General features: G+C 37.8%; 1 protein-coding gene across 2 annotated transcripts in view; it reads right to left on the bottom strand.

The window, feature by feature from the left end:
- Positions 1-23,175, bottom strand: part of NFATC1 (nuclear factor of activated T cells 1) — a 201,498-nt gene that overhangs the window by 53,318 nt on the left and 125,005 nt on the right. The window contains exons 7-10 of one of the 2 annotated variants that reach the window (XM_027852467.1): positions 22,223-22,278; positions 15,811-15,943; positions 11,274-11,363; positions 4,143-4,578 (exon numbers count right to left, since the gene is read on the bottom strand). In XM_027852467.1, the coding sequence (XP_027708268.1) occupies positions 4,496-4,578; positions 11,274-11,363; positions 15,811-15,943; positions 22,223-22,278 (362 nt within the window). In that variant the 3' untranslated portion in view covers positions 4,143-4,495. Of the gene's footprint in view, positions 1-4,142; positions 4,579-11,273; positions 11,364-15,810; positions 15,944-22,222; positions 22,279-23,175 lie in introns of those variants that run through there. The other variant, XM_027852466.1, reaches the window with a different exon arrangement.

The raw sequence follows: 23,175 nt of genomic DNA, 5'->3' as shown, positions 1-23,175 counted from the left end.
CTCTAAAAGACAGGACTTGCCAATGTTCTGAGGCCCATACTGGCCTTGAACCTCTACCCCAATTTTCCCTTTCTCTTGTTAGCTTTCAGCTAACTATCTGATGTGTAAATGAGACAATAGCATTTTACCATCTGGTCCAAAGATTAAGCCAGTGGCTGTGTCTGAAAATGCCTCAACCAGAAGTAAGCCAGCAGGAGGGCAGTCCTACTGGACTCTAACACCTTTTACCTGTCGGTAATGACACACCTTCCTGACAGAGGTATTTCTAAACTTTGGAAGCCCTGAGGTCTGATAAAAGGTCTTGGCTCCCAAATCTACATCTCTGGTAACACAGCCTGACACGCTGCTAACACAGCCCTTCCTTCGATAGATCAATTTTCTCTGTCACTCTCTTCCCAGGCCCATATGTTTCCTATATACATATCGGTTGGACTGTCTGCCTCATGTGCCTGACCCAGAGAACCAGTGTATATATGCAGAGAGGGCTGCAGGGTATGGGATGCCAAGAATGAGATTAATGTCCTCACATTTAATAGAAACCAGTATTGTAATCCAACTTATTTTATATTAGAAAGTCAAATATTTGAAGTCAGCTGTCGGCTCGAACACCTTTTATAAGGGGCTGCCAGCTGAAAGAGACAGCTTCTAGCCATAACCTGGCCTGCTATGATTAACAACATGAAGCTCTCCAGCTGCTTGGACTCCACTCGCACTTTCGCCAAGCAGAGGGCTATTTTTTATCCCAAGGAGGAGTGTCAAACTCAAGTAAGCAGCCTCATCTAAAATGGCTCTGCTGAGAAGATATCGTTTTATGAACTGCCTCCCCTAACTAGACTCAAGTTAACGTGCTTCAAGATTATTATAAATCCAAGAAATGGCAGATCCTGGAATTAGGCCAGAAAACCAAGTTCAGTCTCACACCTGAGAGGCAGGGTTTGCTCAAGGAGCTTATTACCGTTAACAATGGCAGAAGTCCTCATGGAGAGAGAACAGTGGTAAAATAATGGCCCCAGACATGTCTAATAGTGACCTTTGTGTGTGCCGTAAACTTTCCAGTTTAAGAATTAAAACACTCTAGTGTCCAATATGGCAAAGGTTAAGTTCTAAATGAGTTTAGTAACTTGCAGAGCTCATGATCTTTCATTTTTTTATTTTTTTAATATGGCTGGAAGATTAAATTAAATGTTTATAGGGTAGCTAACACGCTAATACCCAGTCGGGATAAGCAGAGCTCTCAGTTGCACCAGGTTTTCAGCCAGATCCTAGAAATCTGGCCAGACATCAGGACCTACCCTTACTCTTATAGGAAGTATTCCCTGGGCACCTTTAAAAAAATAGTGCCCTGTCTGCTCCACATGGACATTAAAGGTGCAGTCCAAAATATACCCCTACAGTAAATGCCAATGTACTTAATTTATCTACCACAGAGGGATAGTGGAGGGAGCACATGCTGCTTGGATTAGAAGCAGTGATTCCAGCAAGTCTAAGGAATCCAAAATCACAGACCTTATTGACCAAGCCTTTCAGCAGAGGATGGAGATGACATCTCCGTCTGCTAAAAATGTGCACCATTAGGATATCTGTTGTTTATGACCTGTTTAAAACCAAGTGGTGGCAGCAGCATTAACTCCTGTGTAAATCAGGGCTACCTCAGATTCTTATTGGGAGAGACTTAGCAAAAATGATGTCATGCCACTCACTTGCTTTTACACAATGGCCCTCTGTGTAGACCTGAATGTGGGTGAAAGATTCAGTCAAAGAAATGTCTGAGTTCAAAATGAAAGGATTTTTCTTAACATGTTAAAAAGTAAACATGTCCAACTTTAGAGGATTGTCATAAATCACATGCCTTTTACTGTATGTGGGGAAACTTTTGAAAAGAAGAAAGAGGGAACATATAGAGTTGGTGCTATTGCATTCATTTTGGACAATTCTGAGAAGAGTTCACTAACTGATTTTTATGCTTTAATATTCTAGTTATTTGCTATTTCAAGGTTTCAGACCTAAACCCTCAGCTGAGCTAAAAATACAACAAAATAGCTATTCTCTAATATGGAGACCAGTTGTTGTCTGAAGGCTCATTTACTGATTTCAGTCAATGTTTACCAAATATGTAGATTTGATCTGGCCTGTAAAAATATTCTTCCTTCCACTCCTAACTATGCGCGCTACAATCCTGAAGCCACTACTATTAGACCATCTTCTCTCTTTAAGAAATCAACTGCAATATATGTATTGAGAAGATGACCTGTTTGCTTGCTTTTCTAGGAACTCCAGTTGTATGAGGTCACTTAATACTCCCAAACTGGGAATGTTTATTAGATAAGAAAAGTAACACAAGCAAAAATTTTTAAACAGAATTTGATAAAATGCGTTTAAAAGGACTACAACTTTCCATCTGGGGTTCATTCTAATGCAACCTTGTAAATAAAAACAAGATTGACAGCTACAGAAATTTGTTAGCAGTATGCCCTTCTTTAAGAATGTACATTGATACATAGAATGGATATAACTTTTTTTTGCTTTGGATTAATGAAACTACTTTAACTATATCATATCCCTCTCACCAGCCCAGGACTTCATTTTCTAGTCAAGGGAATAATAGCTCTTACTACCTTTGTTATCCTGTAAAGTGGGGGTTTTTAACTATTTCTCTCTCTCTCTCTCCCTCTGTGTGTGAGTGTGTGTGTGTCTATGTATGTATGTGTTTGTATTTGACAGTTCAATGAAGCCTATGGACCCATTCTCAGAATAATTTTTTTAAAAAATTATAATTGAAGGAAATGATAAATTTAGAGGTTAGTGAAAATAAAGATTTAATTTTCCTCCCACATGAGTTCATGGACCTTTTGGGCGTCCATGAAACCCAGGTTAAGAACCCCTGTTCTAGAGTCTTAGATTCTTACATATCTTTGAGTTTCTCATTTAAGCTACAAGTACATAGTTACTCCAAATTGGGAATGAAAAGGTACCAGATATCTATAATGGGAGGAAATGGATGGATGAATAATCTAGTGATATAATTCAGAATCACAGAATAATAGAAATGGAAGAACCCTTAGAGATTATTTAAGTCAACCACCCTCCCCACCCCTGCTTTAAGGATGAAAAAACAGGTCTAGAGAGACAAAATAACCCATTCAAGATTACACAGCTAGTTGGTGGCAGCTTGTCCTTCATGAAAAATGACAAGATGACTGGATATGTAAAATATGTTCCTTTCCCACATTTCCCACCCCCTCAAGAATATGTAGGAAAAGCCCAGATGAGTCTACATACACCCAGACCATTATATCCAAGAATTTCAGTATTTTTCTATATAGGCTACCATAGAGCAACCTTGAAAATAATTTCCATTCCTACAGCTTTGTATTTCCTAAACTGTTTCTGGGAATATATCTTGGCCAAGACTAAACTGAGGCAAATGGCTTTCCTAGGACCTGGGCTGGACAGCACATGCATTAAAAAAATTAATAAGTCGTTAAATAAGTAGGAGTTCTTGCAATAGCCATCCACTCTACTTGCAAGCAAAGGAGCAAGGATGAGATGCTTTCCAGCCCCTTTCTAGTCCCTTAAGATATATAGTTTCATCAGCATATACTGATAAAATGGAAAACATGAAAACTCCCATTTTAAAATTAAAGGCATATTTTTAACGACAAGCTTTCCCTCTTTATTCCCATTAGGGCCATGAAAGCTTAAATGCACCAATATTGTACTACTGTGAATGTGTCTAAGCTGCCTTTTTGGTATGTGTTTCAAAGCATACTAACATCCTGTCTGTAAGCCAGTCATACAAGAAGATGCCTCCTGTTTTACATTAGTAAAGGAATAAAAGTGGTCTGCTCCTTCATATGGTCATCTGGCGTTTAATCCTATCATTACCTAGCAAAAAAAGTAGGAAGGTACCAGCACAGGGATTTGAGTCCCCACGCTGAAAGAATTTTTCAATTCAATTCTGACACTTAGCATGATGCGCTGTCCCATTACCTCCTGTTACAGTAGATCATGTTAGGCTATGACTTGAAATAAAGTACCACGAGACGACACCGTGTAACTCAGTGTGATATTAGGCAATGGCACACAGAAAAATACCACATTACCCAAGTGGCAAGTTCACAATCTACATTTATTATGGAAAGCAAAAGTGCGACAGATGAATGCTAATTGTCACAGTTTCCTGTAGGTTTACAAAGCAGGTTTTTCATGGACAAGACAGCACTGAAGGTTAGTGCAATACTGGTATTCATCACAACTGGTTTCATTTACATTAAATACATTGTTAGTGAGGACAGAACAATCTGAATAATAATGTACAGGCTAGACAACAAAAGATATCTATGGTAATTTTTTTAAACTGTCACAAAGATCCAATCTTCTTTTTGTTAAATGAAATAAGATATAGCGCATGTCCAAAATTATTTTTAAAATACATCACTTCACACTATTGGGAAGGGTGATTTCAGGATTCCTGCCTCTAAAGATGGAAGGGTGGTCATATAGCTGAGGTGATCTCCATTCCTTGGAGAGAGGGAGTTAAGATGTTTTTCTTGTCTGGCAGTGGCAGTAACATCAGCCCTAGAAAACACATGAACTCTTTTCTCCATCTGGCCTAGTACAGACAATGATGTGCATAGATATATACCAATAAAAAGAGAAATGAATATCATATGATCAGTGGTGGAAGATTCAGAATAAATGAATACATGAAAACCTTTCATTTTAGGTCAGCCCTAGATCTCACTCTCTTTCGAACATGCATGAGTCCTCAGTTCAGTGGAAATTGTGCTATTAAAAATCCTGCCTCCTCTCCTACCTTGTTCCCTTCCTGGGCATCCCCACATGTACACATCAACTCACTATCCTACAACTTTCTGAGAATTTCTTTCAGTGCTACATCAGAAGATTCTTTCCCAGGATCAGATGCCATAGAAGTCTCATCTATATGTGAATTAATTTACACTGAAAAGATGACAAAGTCTTGAGTGAGATTTTAAAGGGGCCATAAGCCAGGAGAACTGAGTTTTCAGTGACTGACAAGTTTTAGTCTCACAAAAAAGAAAAAAGCTGATGAAGTATAAACACAAATTTATTCTACCCAAAGCAAGTGATTAGGGAACTCAGTGAAAACAAAGCACCTGGGTAAATGCCTGCCACATATTGGGTGTTCAAATTAATATTGTTGACTGACAGGGAGGAGGGTGACTACTGCAGTCACTCCATCCCTGAAAGCCAATGTTATTACAATCCATCTAGTGAACAGGGGAAGAAATTAGGGTTAAGGGACCCTAGTTATAAAACAGTGGGGTTTTTTTCCTTACTCAAACAAAGTTTTCATAAGACTATGTCTCCTGTGATGTATTGATTGAACAATTTCCTAGAGAAAATGTTTAGTCCCCATTTCTTCCATAATATCTAAGATAAATCCAATCATGAATAGTTGGCTTCTACATATTGCCTTCCATCCTAGGGTCTCAAAGTGTATAAACAAACAAACATTTCTTTCTATGTTATAGATGAGGAAATCAGGGGTTATTTTGAGGTGAAGCCAAAGGCTGAACAGTGACTCAGTGTCAGGGCCAGTAATAAAAGCTGGAAATAGAACCCAGAATTCCTGACTCTCTCATCTCCATCCTTTAACCACAAGCTCATTATATCTAAAAGGTGCAAACCCCCACAAAAATGGGGGTCAGTTGAAGACAACATCATATAATTTACTGAGACAAATTATAACTTGAATAACCTCACTTGAAACTGTCCTCAAACAGATATTGGACAAATGTTTCCAAGGCACTCCATAAAGGCTTCATTTTGGGGTCTTCAGTAGCCTGTGTGTTGAATTCCCATGATCTTTTCTTTGGACCAAGGAAAGAAAATAAGCTCCTTTTTGGAGCAGAGAAGCTAGTTTTTCTCCCCTATTGATCACCTGCAGGAAATGGATAATGCATTATTTTTCCCTCCATCTTCACATCTGTGCTTTCTATGAGCTTTGATACATGGATATAGGCTTAGCATCTGAATATACAGAGGCATTGAGTGTACATCTTGCCTATAATCTGAAACAATACCACTATCTCAATGAAGAGTAGTTTCCAGGTAATTCAGTTATTGGATGCCTTCCTTTCAACAGTTGTGAAACTATTAGGTTGTTCAATGCAGTAAAGTGAAAACAGGACAGGGATTCATTGTAGATCCTTTAAACAAGGAGGAAAATAGTACAGGGGCATCTGCTATGCATGCATGGGCTAATAAATTTATGTTATAATTTATATTTAAATGGCCATGTTGAATTATTAGAGTCCATTGAGTACCACATTATTATTTAAGCCACTTTATTGATAAAGGGGCAATTATTTTATAAATGAACATTAGAAAGATACAACATCCCTAAAGTTGCAAAAAAAAAAAAATGGCCAGATCTCTCTCTATGTGCTTTTAAACCTACCTACCTCTCTAATGTGGGACATTGACCTTATCATTAAGTATATCTATTCTGGCTGCACGAATGAGCTGCAGACAGACTTCAAAGATCCAAGAGATGCTGGATAATAGGTTCAGGCTGATCTGAGTGTCGGTGTTGGTGGTTAAGGGTGAGGGAGTGAGTATGGGAGGACTGCATTTAGGGGCTAGCTGATCATTCCCAGTTAAGAGACAGCTAAGTGAATTCAAGGATTTCAAAGAGCCAAACTTCACTTTTTGCCACCCACTACTGGTAAGATACCTTTCAATGATTGTCTTCTTAGAACCACCTGAGTTTTTTTTTTTTACTTCAATTCTTTCCCTCTGGAATTTAAGACAATGGCCCCTCAGTTTTCAAGATTATCACTCTCTGTGATGCATTTTACAGTAGAGCAGAAATGATCTTTGTCCTGAGTGCAAGACCCTAGTTCAGAAAAGGCATAGCACTGAATCCTGAGGCAGGTTTTATAATGAACCATAAAGATAAATTCTAGGAGCCAAGCAATTTTTTATATCATATGGAGAAAAGGGATGGCTGTCCAGATCACTTGGCATAGTCCAGGTACTTAATAAGTGCTTTTTGACTGATTATTAAGCTGAACCATCTGATGAAGAAGGCTCTCATTCTGAATTTTCTATCTCTTCTTCAATTGCATCTTTATGCAGTCTCAATGTAACTAAACCTGTATTCATGCCAAACACTTTTCTTGATCTTAGAGAGATTGGCTTTTGCTCCCCCCATCTCCCGTGAAAGGCAGGGTGATATAGTAAATAGCAAGTTGATCTCAGAGTCAGGAAAACCTGTGTTCAAATGCAGTCTTGATATATACAGTCTGTGTGACCCTGGGCAAGTTATTTAACCTCTCAGCACTGCAGGCAACTGTCTAAGGGCATCAGTCATAGGAAAGGCTCTGTTCTACACTGCTTCCACACTCAAATTTCCCTATTCTGTTGAAATCATTTATAGGAATGGTCCCTCAGAAAAAAACCCTATGTGTATATTTCCTAATCTAGTTTAGTGTGATTAATTCTTCTGATACTTCCATAGCCTACATGTTGAAATGCAAGGTCAAGTCTATTATCAGTTAAATAGCTGATTCAGCCTCTCTCTAAGGGTTACAACCCACTATCCTACAGGTGTGGATGACTCAATGTTTCACTGGAGAGGTCTTTTCAGAGGAAAATTAAGTGGAGATTTGACAATTATCCAATTAGGTTGATTGCTGGAGATGGTCAAGGAATACAATGCAGGCCAAAAGATACACTGATCAGATTTCTCCAAATAATTGCCAAACCTCCACTTTGTACTAAGTATGATTCAAAGAGCCTTCCCTGGAGGTTGTGCTTTCTTTCCAAGCAGCTGTGAAGAGTAAGATTTAGTTAGACTCTGGTCAGAGGGCACAAAAAGCCACAATGGGGGCAGTCTCCAGTAAGTTACAGCATATGGGAAATGTGACTTGAGGAGGGGGCGAGAATATACTTTTTCAAAGAAGCATTTATACAATAAACGCCTCTAAAATGCTCACTGGAAATTGACTACAGTTTTTAGGGTCAGAGATAAAGCAGTTTATTTTGTCTGGAAGTGTATAAATCTTTGTCAATTTGTTCAAGAAAGACCTGCCTTGCACTGCATGTGCATACACACTCACATATTTAATGAATAGGCATCTTGGGTGTTCAGCTACTCTTGAGTCACACTTCCTTTTGTTTTTGATGGCTTTTGTCCAGTATGATTGCTTAAAATAATACCCCTGCTCCCTCAGTGGTCCTATGAGTAGGTCTGATAAAGGGGTCACTGGATAGTCTGTGGTTACCCTCAGTCTCCTTGCTATTATACCCCTCTCTGCCCATTCTATTTACCACCCAGTAACCCACATGCCACTCCCTCTGAAGGGAAACAGACTCATTGTTGCTCATCATTCTCCAAACTAGGATCTCATTTTTATATTCTCTCACAAGCTTAGAACACTTATCTTTCAGTACATAGTTTGCCTCCAGCTCTACATACGAATCCTTTCCCTATATTTTAGAAGTCAGTGTTAAATGAGGCATATGGGATTTTGAAAGCATTTGAATATCTCCTTTATTAGCTTTTCCTGATGTCATATAGATGTTTCTGTATCCTTTTCTTAAACTGAACTCTTCTCAAAGACCCAGAAATTTTCCCAGCATCCAATCAGGATTCACATTAACCAAACCACTTGACAGCAGATTCAGCATATATAGACCAAGAAGAAACCACAGACCTTTGAAACAAAATGAACCAAGGAAACCCAAAATCTAAGACAAAATAGTTTGCAGAAAATTCTGAAAGATAAAATTACATAAAGAATTAAGGAAATGATGGAGAGGAGAAATATTAGCCTATTGTTATAAAAAAGATAGTTTTAAAATGTTCACATTTGTAATATCCAGATTCTCTTCTAATTTTGACTAGTAACTGTCGTCATCCTATGCCTACTCCTTTTTTACACATTATTCTTTTTTATACATTATATCTCAAAGACTATGCCTCCATCTTTATTTCTTTATCCATGTACTAAAATTGAAAAAAAAAATCCCATAACAACCCTTAAGAAATTTAACAATGGTTCTATCCTGCTCTAGGAAAATACTTGAATTTATGAAATAAATTATTTCTTTCCAAACACTAAATGATATCCTAGAGGTATGAAAGAGTCAATATTATCTCCAAGATATGATAAATACATGTATTTAACTACCCATAAGTTCAGATCTAATACTTAGCAAGTTAGAGACGTAAAGCAAAGTCTATCACTTTTAGATAGAATGTGCAAAGGTCTATAACAAAAAAAAACATAAGGCAGGACACAAAATGGTTATTTCAAAAGCATGGACAGTACAGTTCCTTGGGCCAGCCTAACAATGAATCCATGTGGATAGGCCTGATTAGTTTGGTTTGCGATCAGTGTCATGAGCTGGGCAAAAGTATCATTTCTGCTACTAAAGCGATGAAGTCTGAGTTTCATTTTCAGTAGTCCAGATGTTTAATGTAAAGCCTCTATATGTTCTTCCTGGAAATTGCTCCTCCATATGCCAGTGCCCACATATTCATTAAAAGACAGGTGCAATTATGGTCTATACATTTGTTTTGGACATTTGCTGGACTGAAGATTCAATTTTGTTGAATATTCTAAGTATGCTACTTTAGGCTATTTTCTTTCCATCAAATATGATCAAAGTTTAGGCCACAATAGGGAAGATAAAATAAGCACTATCCAAAGTGTAGAATTGAATTTACTTTTAGATATACATCTCAGGAAGATTACAGTTACCAGAATAAACAACCCCTAGCTATGTCCCTAACTAGTGGACTTTGGGCAGGTCAGTTAACCTTTTGGACCCAAGATCTATTCTACTTGGACCACAAGTATACAATAATACTCATTGAGACCCTTTAAGCAAATGAGTATACTGTGAGTCTATTAGTCTGAATTGGTTTAAATTAGGTTAATTCTTTACTATATAGCCTAGAAAGAGCCTAGAAAGATTGGACTCTCCCTACAGACACAAAAAGCCATCAAGGAAAGCATCTCAACATTAATGGTAGGCAGAATGGGGGGGGTACTAAAAGGGAAAACAAGAAAGCATCTTTTCTTTAGAGTATTCTAAAAGACATTGTGTTCCTATGTCTATAACAAAGGAGTATAATGTCCCAATTCAAACTAATGCTTTGATATTTTTTTTTGTTTTAATAGGAAACAGGACTCAGGCACAGTCATGGCTGATTTAGTTACAGTACTAAATGTCAAAGGCAAAGATGCAACCATGGAGCTGCCAAAAAACAGTTATAAAAGTACATGGCACAAAAGTGAACCATTTCAGTTCAAGGAAAGATGTTTCAACCTGGAAAAGAAACATTCCCCAGAGTTAGGCTGTTCTCCATGTACTGATGCCATTGGCCTAAAAGGGAATGCTTCATTATATTCAAGTATCTAAGGACTGAATGGCAGGGCAGAAGAAGGTAGGGGAAGGAAAGAGGCAAGTTGGATCCATCAGGAGAATCACTGGGTGCACAACCTCCAGCACCCCATGGCCATATGTCTATCTGAAAAAAGTTGGGATTGAGACCCAGAGGTGGGAAAAGCAACATTACCCAAGCATGTCCAGTTGAATCAAATTACCCTACTTCTTTGACACAAAATCTAAGTAAATAAACATTTAAAAGTCAGTATTATGCTTTTAGAGTGTCTGGATGATTCTAACTATCTTGGGATTAAGATGTCCATGAAAAATACTTTTTTGGGGAAAAAAAAGCAACTACCAAAAAGCAAAATGGAAAAGATGAAACCCAAAGATGCTGTGAAAGAGTCAAAGGGTACAAGCAGAATAACGTGTGCTTGGAGCTCCATGTGCTGTACTCATTCAGTGTGCTGTTTTAAAATTTCATCTACACACTCCAATTATTTCTTTTGACAGTTTCTTTTTGACAAACCACTTCAGAACATCTGCACTGATGGTTGCTAGTTTATACTAGAAGCTGCGTCACTGATTGCTACACTGAACAGCATGGCCAAAGGAGAATTTCTTGGGTCTGCAAGCTGTTAGATGCCTGAACTCTTCAAAAGGACCTGAGTGTAAGTCCTAAGGAATCAGGTGTGAAAACTTCAGAAGACTAGGTAATAATGCACTCCTTGTATTTTAATTATTTACAAATTAGAATGTGCAAGTCAGCTATTCATTTATTCATCCATTCAACAAGCACTTATTAGGCACCTACCACATACCAGGTTCTAGGGAACCTGGAGAACCTAGGGGAAATGTGAAATATTCCCTGACCATGAAGCACTTACATTCCATGTGAAGTGGGGAAGGCAGAGATGTTATCTTGGAGATATTGGTTTCCTCATCTATGCAGTTTTCAGTTATGGAGCTCCTAAGACCTTTAAGAATCAGAGGATTAAGAATCACAGAGGTTCTTACAAATCATGCAGTCCACCATCTTCATCTTACGGAGGAGGAAACAGGCCCAAAAGGTGAAATGATTTGCCCTCACACAGATAAAAAGCAATAAAGTTACTCAAACGTAGGTCTTCTAGGAATCTAGATCTACTCTTCTTTCTATTATATCCTTCTACCTGCATAATCTGAGCACAGTGAGGTCCCTTTTATGTTGGGAGAGGTTCAGTTTCTCTCACAGTTCATCTTGGGAGAGGTAGAGAAGAGGACAAGTGTGAGAGCACCAGCACCATTTCTTTCTTCCTGACATATGGTACCTTTCTTGATATCATCTTTATTGGTGTGTCAAAATTAACCTTCAGAGAAAGACCAAGAATCCCATCCCTTAAAACCGTCTCATTTAAGATAAATTTTTTTTACATGTTGGTTTAACTATCCTAACAATTGATACTCATCTTTGACAAAAGGGAAATGGCAGAATGAGCAAGTTTCTTTCTTAATTGCATGTATAAAAGTGAATATGTTGTAATGAACTTGTCACTGATCAAGCAGGATAGTGAAGCTACTTTCTTTCCTCCTTTTAAGATGAATGATGCTCATTCTGCCTTTACATCCTTTACTTTTGGATCTCCTAAAGTCTTTTAGGCTTTTGGCATACTCCATTATTACAAATTAGCTAGAAGGACACTTTTGAGTATGACTTGTCCATTCAAGGGCCTACTTTCCTACTCATGAATGCCTGACAAATATGGTCTGATATGATTCTCCAAATGCTTGTTGTTGAAGCCTAGGATCATGAGCCTTGGAGTTCATTAATTATCCAGTACTCAAAAGAACAATGTAGATGTGGATAGGTCCTAAGAATGAACTCACAAGATTCCCAGCTCAAAAGCTGGTCTAGACACTCATCCAAACCCAAACCTTTGACTCCTCTGAGACCTCACCACAGATTAGAGCTCTTCTATATTTTTAATTCTAAGTTTCAAAAGCAATAAAATAATTTCTCAGAACTGTTAATGTTTCTGGAAGAATCTTTGTTTTATGACGTCCATCAGTGCTTCTCTTAATCCATCTAATTATAACTAAGTGGCAAAGAAAATTTCCTTTCAGGGGGCTGTATTTTAGTATTCTCAAGCAAAACAATGACAACTGAAGAGTTTAAAAAACTTGATCAAATAATGCACATGCTCTCCGTGTGTGCAAAAATCTTCTGTCATGATACATGATTTTTTTTCCTACCTTATACTATGATTGTTTTCCCCTGGAAGCTGAATGCAAAAAAATTTCAATCAGAAATGCATATACTCTTCAACGTACATTCAATAGGCAAGTGTGCCCGAGTTAAACATTTTACCATCCTCCAGTGGAAGAATCCATGTGGCTTTAACAGCCAGTCCACCCAAAGATCCACCAACCAAAGCCAAAAGCCATGCCATAAGTCCAGTAGGATTTTGCATCTCTGTTTGGTTGTTTTCCTTCAATCTGACCAATGTAACATTTTAATGTAGAAAGTGAGCTGCCAGCACAAGACATGGGGGATGAAAATGAGGTGTGGCAGCTAAATGTCATCGTGGGCAAATTGCTGATTGTGTTTATCTGCTGCCAAGCAGTAAGAAGATAATTTTAGAGCTAAGACAGGAAGTGGAGGAGGCTGATGACAGAGATGTGGGCCCTACTCACCATTTTCATAAGCAAACAAAACACTTTCCATACTTTCATTCCACGATGTTGTGAAACTCTAAGAAGGTTGCATTTAGCCAAGGGCAGTGAAAGTCCCTACCTGGGCAGTGTAAAGGTTTTAGCATTAAACAGTTCTCAACATATCAATGACATAGATTGGTCGTGACATTGAGTGAGTCACCTTTCAGAAATAATGTTCTCTGAAGGAACCTTTCTTTCTCTTTTCAATATTCTTTATTGAACAGAGGATAGGTGAGGGTTGGGTCATAACAAATAGGGAATACTGCTAACCAACTAACTGTCTTGCCCTAGTTCTTGGTCTAGTGATACTGTCTCAGCCTAGTGATACTGCCAACCAAGGAAGGAATGAAGGAAGGAAGGAAAAAAGGGAGGGAGAAAGGAAGAATGCAGTAACAGGATCCCTAGTTATACCTACTTTAAAGGAAAACCTCAGAGGATTCTGATCTACTCAGATTATCTAAATTTTACATGCTTCTCTATATAAGCCACTTAAAAAGTAGAGCATTAAGGGATTATACTTTAAATACATTTTAACTCCACACTTTATGATGTTAGGATTGATTTACCAAACCTAACTCATCAAGTGCACTTAACAAACACATTAAAATTAGCAAGCTATGTTTCAGCTTTTGTCATTGACAGATATTTAAGTTTATGGTTAAATATAAAGCACATATAAATAAACTGAGGTAGGCAAACCTAGCAAAAAATTGGAAGGGGAAATGTTGGCATTGTTATCAACAATTCTGTTTAAAAAGAGAAAACCAAGTATACCCTACAAGCAGGATAATAATTGTTTCATAATTAACATTATAGCCTAAGCTGACCCAATTTGAATGACCCTACTCCACATTTGAGTCTCTTGAGATCAGAATTCTCAACTCAGAGCCCAGAGAATGTTATGATGATGGCTGAGGTTCTGAAATCAAGTACTCCAAGGCTTCTACTTTCACTAGGTCTAACAATATAACTTTTTGGTCACTCCATCACACACACACACACACACACACACACACACACACACACACACAGAGTTATGGAAGTCACTCCATTGTTTCTGCACTACATCCACTGAACACAAGTCTAAAGTCTGAAAGCCTACTGACATCCTAGTGTAACCTAAGGCCACAGAAATGTGCTCCCAACTTGGGGGTATAAAAATAAAAATGGTTTCCATTCTAGTTCCATTTTCCAAATACAATTTCTTCTTATGAGTCCTCAGTTCTATTTTTCAATGTTTCATTTTGTGTCTAACACACTTGATGTTTGATAAGGACAAATCCAGTAAAGCTATTGAAAAACAGAGCACTTTCATTTTTACATAGATATGCTGTACCTTACTCCAAGAATGTCTAACTCATCTGTAAATTATGAGTGAACCCCCTGTCACATAAATCCTAAAAGGACTATAATACATGGGAACAAATTAAACCACGGAAATCTTTTAAATGTCAACATGCTGACAGTCACATGCATCCTTTCTTCTATTTTCAAAACACTGTCTTGGTGATATTTCTGCAGCCAAAGCACATCAATCTAATCACAGAAGATTTCACTGATGTTTGTCTGATAAAACACTTAGCCCTAACTGTTCAATCAACATAGAGATGTTAGGGGTTTCCTCTTAGCTAGAACACTTTAAATACCATTTAACATTCAAAGCACTAAGATGCCATTGCAGTATTCTTGAGTTTTCCCTAAGAGATCTGACTGCTTTTACAATGAGTTCTTTTTTAAATGATAACAATCAAATTTTGTGGAACATAAAGATACAAGAAGTTGAGATTTTAAATAACTGGGGCTATACAAGTATAAATTGCCCTTGTGAAATACAGGATCTTAACTGAAATTTTGATCCCACTGGCTGGATGCCAGGCTTACCACAATCAACATGATTCATTTCTGCTGACGGGGGCCTTGGTATAAGTGGTCACAAATAGGTACAGGTTTGGGAATATACATTTTTTGTGATTTCCCTTTCTTTGCCACTTCCTGGGTCATTAAGAGTCAAAGAAATTGGTATTCTCTTAAAATACATACCCTGAAAAGTTCATAAGGTTAATTGCTATTATGGGAGCCCAGAAGGGCTATCTACCATCTTTTAAAACAGGCAATCAACAATGAAAGGGCATGTTTTGATTACACAAAAAGTTCTCTCATCTGAAAATCTACCCATTACAGTGACATTAAATACCCAATGACTGGGTCTAAGATGGAGTATTAGCATGAGCATAAAATCACCATTGAAGTAAAGTGACCAAATAAGGTGTTGACCTTAAGACATTATAGCAAGTGTTTATTTCTAAAGGCATTTACAAAGGAATTATAAGTATTTTCTTTTCCACCTTAAAGATCTACACAATTTCATAAACACAGTAGTATTACTACTGGTGAAGGGCATAGAAAATTCGTGCTGAGCAGGCAGTTGAGTAGGGGTGGCTGCTGTGTATTTGTAGGCCACCATAGAGAGAGAGACATCAGCAATCTTCCCTCCAGGTAACACCCAACAATTTTTTTTAAAAGGGAAAATACATTTTCCTCTGCGTTTCAGAAGAAATTGAGGAGACAATCTTGCTAAGCAGGCTGAAACATAGTTTTTTACTCCCCAGTGCAGCACAGGTTACATTGTATTGCACCAACTTCATGAAGTGTTCCATTTTTTCTACATCTTTTAGAAAAAACATCCAAATCTTTCATTTCCAGTGCTTAATGTTAGAAATATATTGTTACCATTTGCAGGAAGGTAGGTGAAATGCTGGTACTGGCTTCTCTTTCTCTTTCCATTGCAGACGTAGAAATTGACCTGAACAGGACTGGTAATTCTCTGATTGCGAAAAGGTGGTATCTCAACCACCAGTGAATTCTGAAACGGGAATGATACACAAGGAAAGGCATCGATCAGCATCTTACAAAAAAATAATAATTAGAATATATCTACACATGACCCTTTCAAATTCCTGTGTAGATCTTCTTTAAAAGAATAAAACCAACCTAATTACTGATGTTAATGAAGGGAAATAGAGAGGAAGCAAGTTAGAATAACAGAATGGAGTGCAAGTCTTGGAGTTGAGAAGTTATGGATTCAAGTCTTGCCTTTAACTTTATGTGATCACGGGCAAGTCCATTAACGTTTCAGTGCCCCTAAGCACCACTCAAAGACAACACATTTCAAAGGAGCTGCTGATCTGGATGGGTGGAGTAAGTTTCCACACCAGAGAATTCCTCACATTGAAATCAAACGTCTACACCAATTTGGGGGAAAAGGGGACTTGGGGAATAAGCATTTATTAAGCACCTCCTCCGTGCCAGGCACAGTGCTAAGGTTTTACAAATATTATCTCTTTATATGTACTATTAACTACCAAATGGTAGATAATCTATCCCTCAATTCTTATTTTCATCTCCTCCATCCCAATATCAGCATATTTATTCATCTCACTATTTTGCTTAAGCTAAGTGAAACTTAGTTTGTATTACTCTCTGAGTAATAGGTGAAAGGTTATCTTAGTGTGAATAGTGAGAAGGCAAAAGATCAAGAATATATGGGGGAAATTAACCTGGAATTAACAATTTGCTGGAGATAAAATGCCAAGCAGAAAATTAGTATTAACTCCATGCTCCAATTTCCGGACATATTAAGTCAACAAGCATTAATTAAGCATTTATTATATGACAGGCACTGTGTTAAGCACTGTGGGTTTTTTTTTTTTTTAAAAAAGGCAAACAAAACAACAATAACAATAAAAACCCCACAACTTTGGGAATATCTGACACCCATCAAGGTTCTCTACCCATTACTTGGCCAGTCATACACCTCATGAGGATGCAGAATGATCTCACTTATTCTAGATCTACAGTCCCTAGACCAATGTGAACAAAAAGAAAAAAACCACACAATCAATAGTGTATTTTACCGGTGGAAAATATTGGGCAGGAGCATTGTAAAGTACTTTTCCACAAGACTGACAAAGAAAAATCCAAGGAAATTGCCTCCTGGGGCCTTTTTGTTTTTTCTGAAGGAGAGTTTGTGGTTACCAGACTATCCATCTCTAATATTCAAGTTAGTGTTGGTCAATAAGAAAAATATTCCAACACATTCAAAGCTCCTTTAACTGGGTTTGCCTGGGAGTGTTATGAATGGGTATGACTAAATTCATATTAAGAATGTCTCTTATACTTAAAGTCAAGATAGATAAATTTATCTCAGGATAAATGAGGTAACCATCAAACTGTGGACTTGAGTCATTTGGAAAAAACAAAACAAAACATAATATATATTATTCTCCCCACTGAGCCAAATAAGGTTCAGAGATTACAGAGAAAGGTTCTTGAACTATTATGTGGAGAGTGGCTGATTACAAATATGGTTAACTTTTTATTTTTGGCTAGGCAATGGGGGTAAGTGACTTGCCCAGGGTCACACAGCTAGTAAGTGTCAAGTGTCTGAGACCAGATTTGAACTCAGATCCTCCTGACTCCAAGGCCACTGTTCCACCCAGCTGCCCCTGTGGTTATCTTTTTAGACAAATCTAATACATCTTTCTACAGATACCATGGCAAAGACATGACATTACCTGGTGATACGGTGCAGTAGAAAAACTAAAGGCCTGGATATTAGGAGAGTAGGGTTCTTTCTAATCCCAGTTATGCCCCTCTTAAATCACTTAAATCACTCTGAACCTCAGTGACAGAGTCACCATGTGAACCCCAGTATTCTGGATCCCAAGTTCATTGTTTTTTCCACTGTACTTTTTGGTTTCTGTGAGATAAATGGTTATCGGTAATAATAACAATAGCTAGCATTTATTTTTACTTTAACGTTTGAATTGAGTCCTTTTTTTTTAAGTCTGGCAATTGGGGTTAAGTTACTTGCCCAGGGTCACACAGCTAATAAGTCAAGTGTCTGAGGCTGAACTTGAACTCAGGAACTCCTGATTCCAAGGCCGGTGCTCTATCCACTGCACCACCTGGTGGCCCCTACTTTAACATCTGAAAAATGCACTCCATGTGCCATCTTATTTGATCTACAGTACAATTCTAGGGGGTAGGTACTATTATTAACCCCAGTTTACAAATGAAGAAACTGAGGTTGAAAAGTGGTTAGAGCCACAGGGCCACAACCCAGGGCCACAAAGGTAGTATCTATGGTAGGATCTGAACACACGTCTTCCTGATTTTACATCAAGCATCCCATTGTCTGTACCACTCAGCTGCCTCTACAAAGCATCTTTGATGTCACATCATATGATTAATTTTTAATAAGAAATAGGAGAGGAAGATTTGAGAAAAATACTTCTACTCACTTCTTTTGTTAAATTGTTTGGGCTTAAGGGAGTTCTTAATAGATACATATCTTGAATATTTTGCTCCTTTTATCAAAGATAAGATGGGAAACCTTTGTCAAATTGTACAGAGGATATATATTTTTTCTTTTCTTTTTTTTAGGCAATTGGGGTTAAGTGACTTGCCCAGGGTCACACAGGTCAGAGGACATATACTTTAAGGAACATATAAGCATCATAGCATGTCAGAGGCTTAACAGGCCCCCTTTCTTTGCAAATGAGAAATCAAAGATCCAAGGCAACTCCCCAAGTTCATATAGTAAATGGCAGTGTGAGGATTTGAACCCAGGTCAATATTCTTCTAATATTGTGCTCTTTCTACTACACTATAGTATATGGTACCAAGTTAAAACTGTTTTTACTAGCTATACATTCCTACTACTTTCAGACTTCCCCACCTATGAGGCTCAGAGAGATTGAGTGACTTTGTCCATAGTCATTGCTAACAAGAGTCAGAGTTGGAATTTCCACCCCTCCAGTCTTCCTGACTCTAATACTCTTAGCTGATATTTGAGTGGTGCAAAAGATAAATTCTAGGCCTAGAGTCAGGAAGATCTGACTTCAAATCTTTATTCAAATACTTACTAGTTGTGTAATCCTGAGCAAATCACCAAGCAAACTCTCTACCTTAGTTTCTTCATCTGTAAAGTGAGGATAATAATAGCACCTTCCTCCCATGATTGTTGTGAGGATCGAATGAGTTAACATATATAAAGCACTTTGCAAACCTTAAAGCCCTACATAAATACTATTTACCATTATCCATTACATCACATTCATTTTTTAACATATGAGAGGGAAAATGAAGTTAAGATTAAAAAAGGAAGAAGATTTACATTCATAGAAAAAACAGAGAAAGTATCTTCAGAAACAATGGAGATACACATTCACCTTGGCTTTTAAAAAAATAACTTATACATGAAAATCAGAATGTACAGACTACTTAAATTGGGAGAAGGAAGTTGTGCTTATTTGCAGCACAAAATGATTTATTTAACATGCCTGTATTAAAAATCAAACATTTCTGATGAGCATAGAAGAAGCAGAGATGGTAGAAATGACTTGGTGGAACAGAGAGATGGAGTGATGTGGGAACACATACATAGAATGTTTAATCTTTCTGTATCCCAGCTGAAGGAACATCATGCGTGAAATTTACAGTCAAGTTCCTATAAGCAAGTGAAGCACAGTAAACAAGAGCTCCCAGTGGAAAAGAAGATGGCCAGCTCCCACCATCTTCCATAGTCCAACTTCACGTGCACAAAGAGCTAATGAGCTACACAAAAGAGAGTCTGATTCTCTATGCTTACGGCTTCCTTTGCTTACTACCAAATTCCCTTGCTATGTGCATGGCCAGCAAATGACCACTGGTCTTCCAGTAGTTACTGACCCTTTGGATGGATGTCACTATTCCTTTACTGAGGCATCTGCCATTGGAGATTGCCTAATGTCAACCCCCTGGGGAAGGTAGGTGGAGGCAGGAAGACTCATCTTCCTGAGTTAAAATCTGGTCTCAAAAACTTAGTAGCTGTGTGACCCTGGGCAAGTCACTTAACCCTGTTTACCTCAGTTTCCTCATCTGTAAAGTGAGCTGGAGAAGAAAATTGCAAATCATTCCAGTATCTTTGCCAAGCAAAGCCCAAATGGAGGCACAAAGAGTTAGGCACGACTGGAAAAAATAACTAAACAACAATGTCATCCCCAAAAGTTCCCTAAGGCTACTCTAGAAATCTACTCCATTCAGACCAAGGCCAGATAGAACTCAATACAAATGATTCAGAACAACGGATAAGAGGAATATTAGTTCCACATTTACTGTCATGGTGGCTTGTCCATAATTATAAAGAATAAGTTGACAACAGCTGTAATTATATAAGAAGGCTAGCAAAGAGATGAATAATATATGAAAGGAAGGGGGAAAGTAAGTTTACATCACTACTGTGAGTAAAGTCAGGGACTGGTCCCAATATGCAAAAGATCACAGGTTCATAGCATTAGAGCCAGAAGAGACCTTAAAGGCCAACCCCTGCATTTTGTACATGAAGAAGCTGAACCTCGAAGAACTTAAGGGATTTGCCCAAGGTCAACAATGGCAATGGGTGACAGAACTGGGATCTGAATTATCTCCTCTGACTCTAAATCCAGCCCTATTTTCAGTATAGTTACGAAGGTAACTGGCATTTTGAGCCTAGGGAAACATTGAAAAATGATGCTGTGGCCAAGGTATCCCTGAGATAAAATGAAGCAAAGTTTGAGGCAATTATGCAAAAAAATAGCAATGAAACACTGCTCAGTGTGCTTCATCACTTTCTAGCAGCTGGTATATTTCTGGGAAAATCTGCGTTAGTATTAGAGAGAGGCAATACCAGTAAGGAGGTAAAGTTGTAAGACTACTATGCACTAATTTTGATGTGAGGAATGAGAAATGAAAGTGAGAGAGTAAATTAGCATTGCTAATTAGTGAACAAAAACTTATCAACCATATACACTTCAAATCAACTTCGTTTTTCCAGTGGAGGAACAGAAAAAACCAACATACGTTACTGATCATCCAAAATAAATCATTAACCACCAGAGGCAATCAATCAATGAATAAGCATTTATTAAATACTCACTAAGTGCCCAGCACTTAGCTGGCTGCTTTGAGAGACACAAAATAAAACCGACATACAATTCTGCAGGTAAATGGTTGTTAGTAAAGCTGGAGGAGAAATCTAATATTAATAATAAGAAGAATGATAGCCATAAAATATGTTGCAGATTTGTCCGTCCCTTTTAGCTACATGTATCAAAAAAAATCACATATTTATAGGCAAACCAATAAGTAAATTTGTCAAGTAAGACCACATCTGAGGTGGTGTCTATTTTACATCTGAAACAAAAGTAACTAATAAAAAAATCATCATGTGCTCTGTAGTAGATGGTTCACAATAAGCCATTGAAATATTGGTCTAAGAACCTACTTGTCTATGGGATGGGGGATATGCTCTACTGAAGAGCAGGTCAATTTTGAGAGTCTGGAAACAAGTATTGTTTCCCAGGGGACTTGGGGAGAGCAGCAGTACTCATATTGGGGAATGCCCCATTTCTTATTCTCTTTGGTTGGCATTGAAGTGACTGTGATAGAGAAAGCAGAAAAATACACATGCATCCACGTGAAAGGATGGGAAATACATGCCAAGAGCTTCAGGTTTTGAGAATTAAAATATATATATGTTTTCTATTGTTATTCAATCGTGTCTGACTCTTTGTGACCCCACTTGGGTTTTTCTTGGCAAAGATACCAGAATGGTTTGCTATTTCCTTCTTCAGCTCATTTTACAGATGAGGAAACTGAGGTAAACAGGGTTAAGTGGCTTGCCCAGGGTCACACAAGCTAGTAAATGTCTGAGGCCAGATTTGGACTCAGGAAAATAAGTCTTCCTGACTCCAGGCACCTTATCTACTGTGCCACCTAGCCATCCCATATGTTTTCTAGTGACATCCATTTTGTGCCCAAACCATTTTACAAAGTATTTCCAGGAAGACAGACTCATGTGTCCTGGTCCATGTGGCTACTGTTACCATCACTATTCTTCACATTATTTAGCTTCATTTTAGCACTTGTTTCACAGAGTGTTTTACAATCATTTTCACAACTTGTTCATGCCCTATCTATTATTTTTATTAGTTGTTCTATTTTTACCAAAGAAACTATATGCCAAAGTTAAAGAAACTCTAATCCTATTCTAGCTGGATGCTATAGAAACATGTAAGAGCATGTATCTTTTTTAATGGCGTCACATTTAAGGAATACTTACTGGCTTGCACATTTCTTTGTCAGTTTTTGCTTCCATTTCCCACACATGGTGACCATCTAAAAGGAAAAGACAGAAATAAATCTATTCCTTTATTTACACATTTCTTTTGACCTCCATTCTATCCTCCCCCATTCTCTTCTCTTACCCTTAGACCAATATAAATGACAACTAGTATTATCATTATGCAGGCAACATTAGGATTTGGTGGTAGGAAAAAAAAATAACTGTATTGAGGCACCAAAACTTTTCCTGATTCCTGGATGACCTTTTTCTAGATTGAACAACAAACATTAGTAAGGTTCTATTGTATAGAAAGCACTATGTTGGATATAGGAGAATACACAATTTAGATAAGGCATGGTTCCTGCCTTTACGAAGCTTAGTATCTGACACAGATGACTATAATACATGATGTTCCATGATAGTTATCTAAGACGTTATCGATGTCAATGAAGTGGGTAGCTTGCAGCTGCCCTGACATTGAATGTGGACACAAGGCTTAATGATAGAACATAGGTTCTTAGACATCAGTTCTCAACTTAACCTAGGTATATTCATCATGGTAGAGCCCATAGTCCTCACAAACTGGATTCCCTTATAACAATAAGCATGTTACTGGCCACACAACTGATGAACTTTAGATGTAAGCCATTTGGACTTAGATTTAGTTAATGTGTCTACCTTACTGCAACTGAAACTGGGCAATGACAGAATTTCTAAATCCATATCAATCTATCAGAAGAGAAATGAGAAACATGGGGAAAATGCAGGCTGGCCCCAAAGCTAATTGTGTCTCTGTCCAGCAGCAGGAAGAGAACATTTGAGGTGTTATGAGCTCTGCTGTTTTACCAGAGATGCCATTGAAACAAATGGCAAAATGACACTTGTGGCGTTTTTCTGTATACTTATTGCCATATTCGGACATACAAGTACAAATACAAGTTCATTTAAAC

This window comes from Vombatus ursinus, unplaced genomic scaffold (genome assembly GCF_900497805.2).
Source record: "Vombatus ursinus unplaced genomic scaffold, bare-nosed wombat genome assembly UNPS02009573.1, whole genome shotgun sequence".
Taxonomy (NCBI): Eukaryota; Metazoa; Chordata; class Mammalia; order Diprotodontia; family Vombatidae; genus Vombatus; species Vombatus ursinus.
The sequence above is the reverse complement of the archived record's forward strand: the minus strand, read 5'-3'. Positions and strand labels throughout refer to the sequence as shown.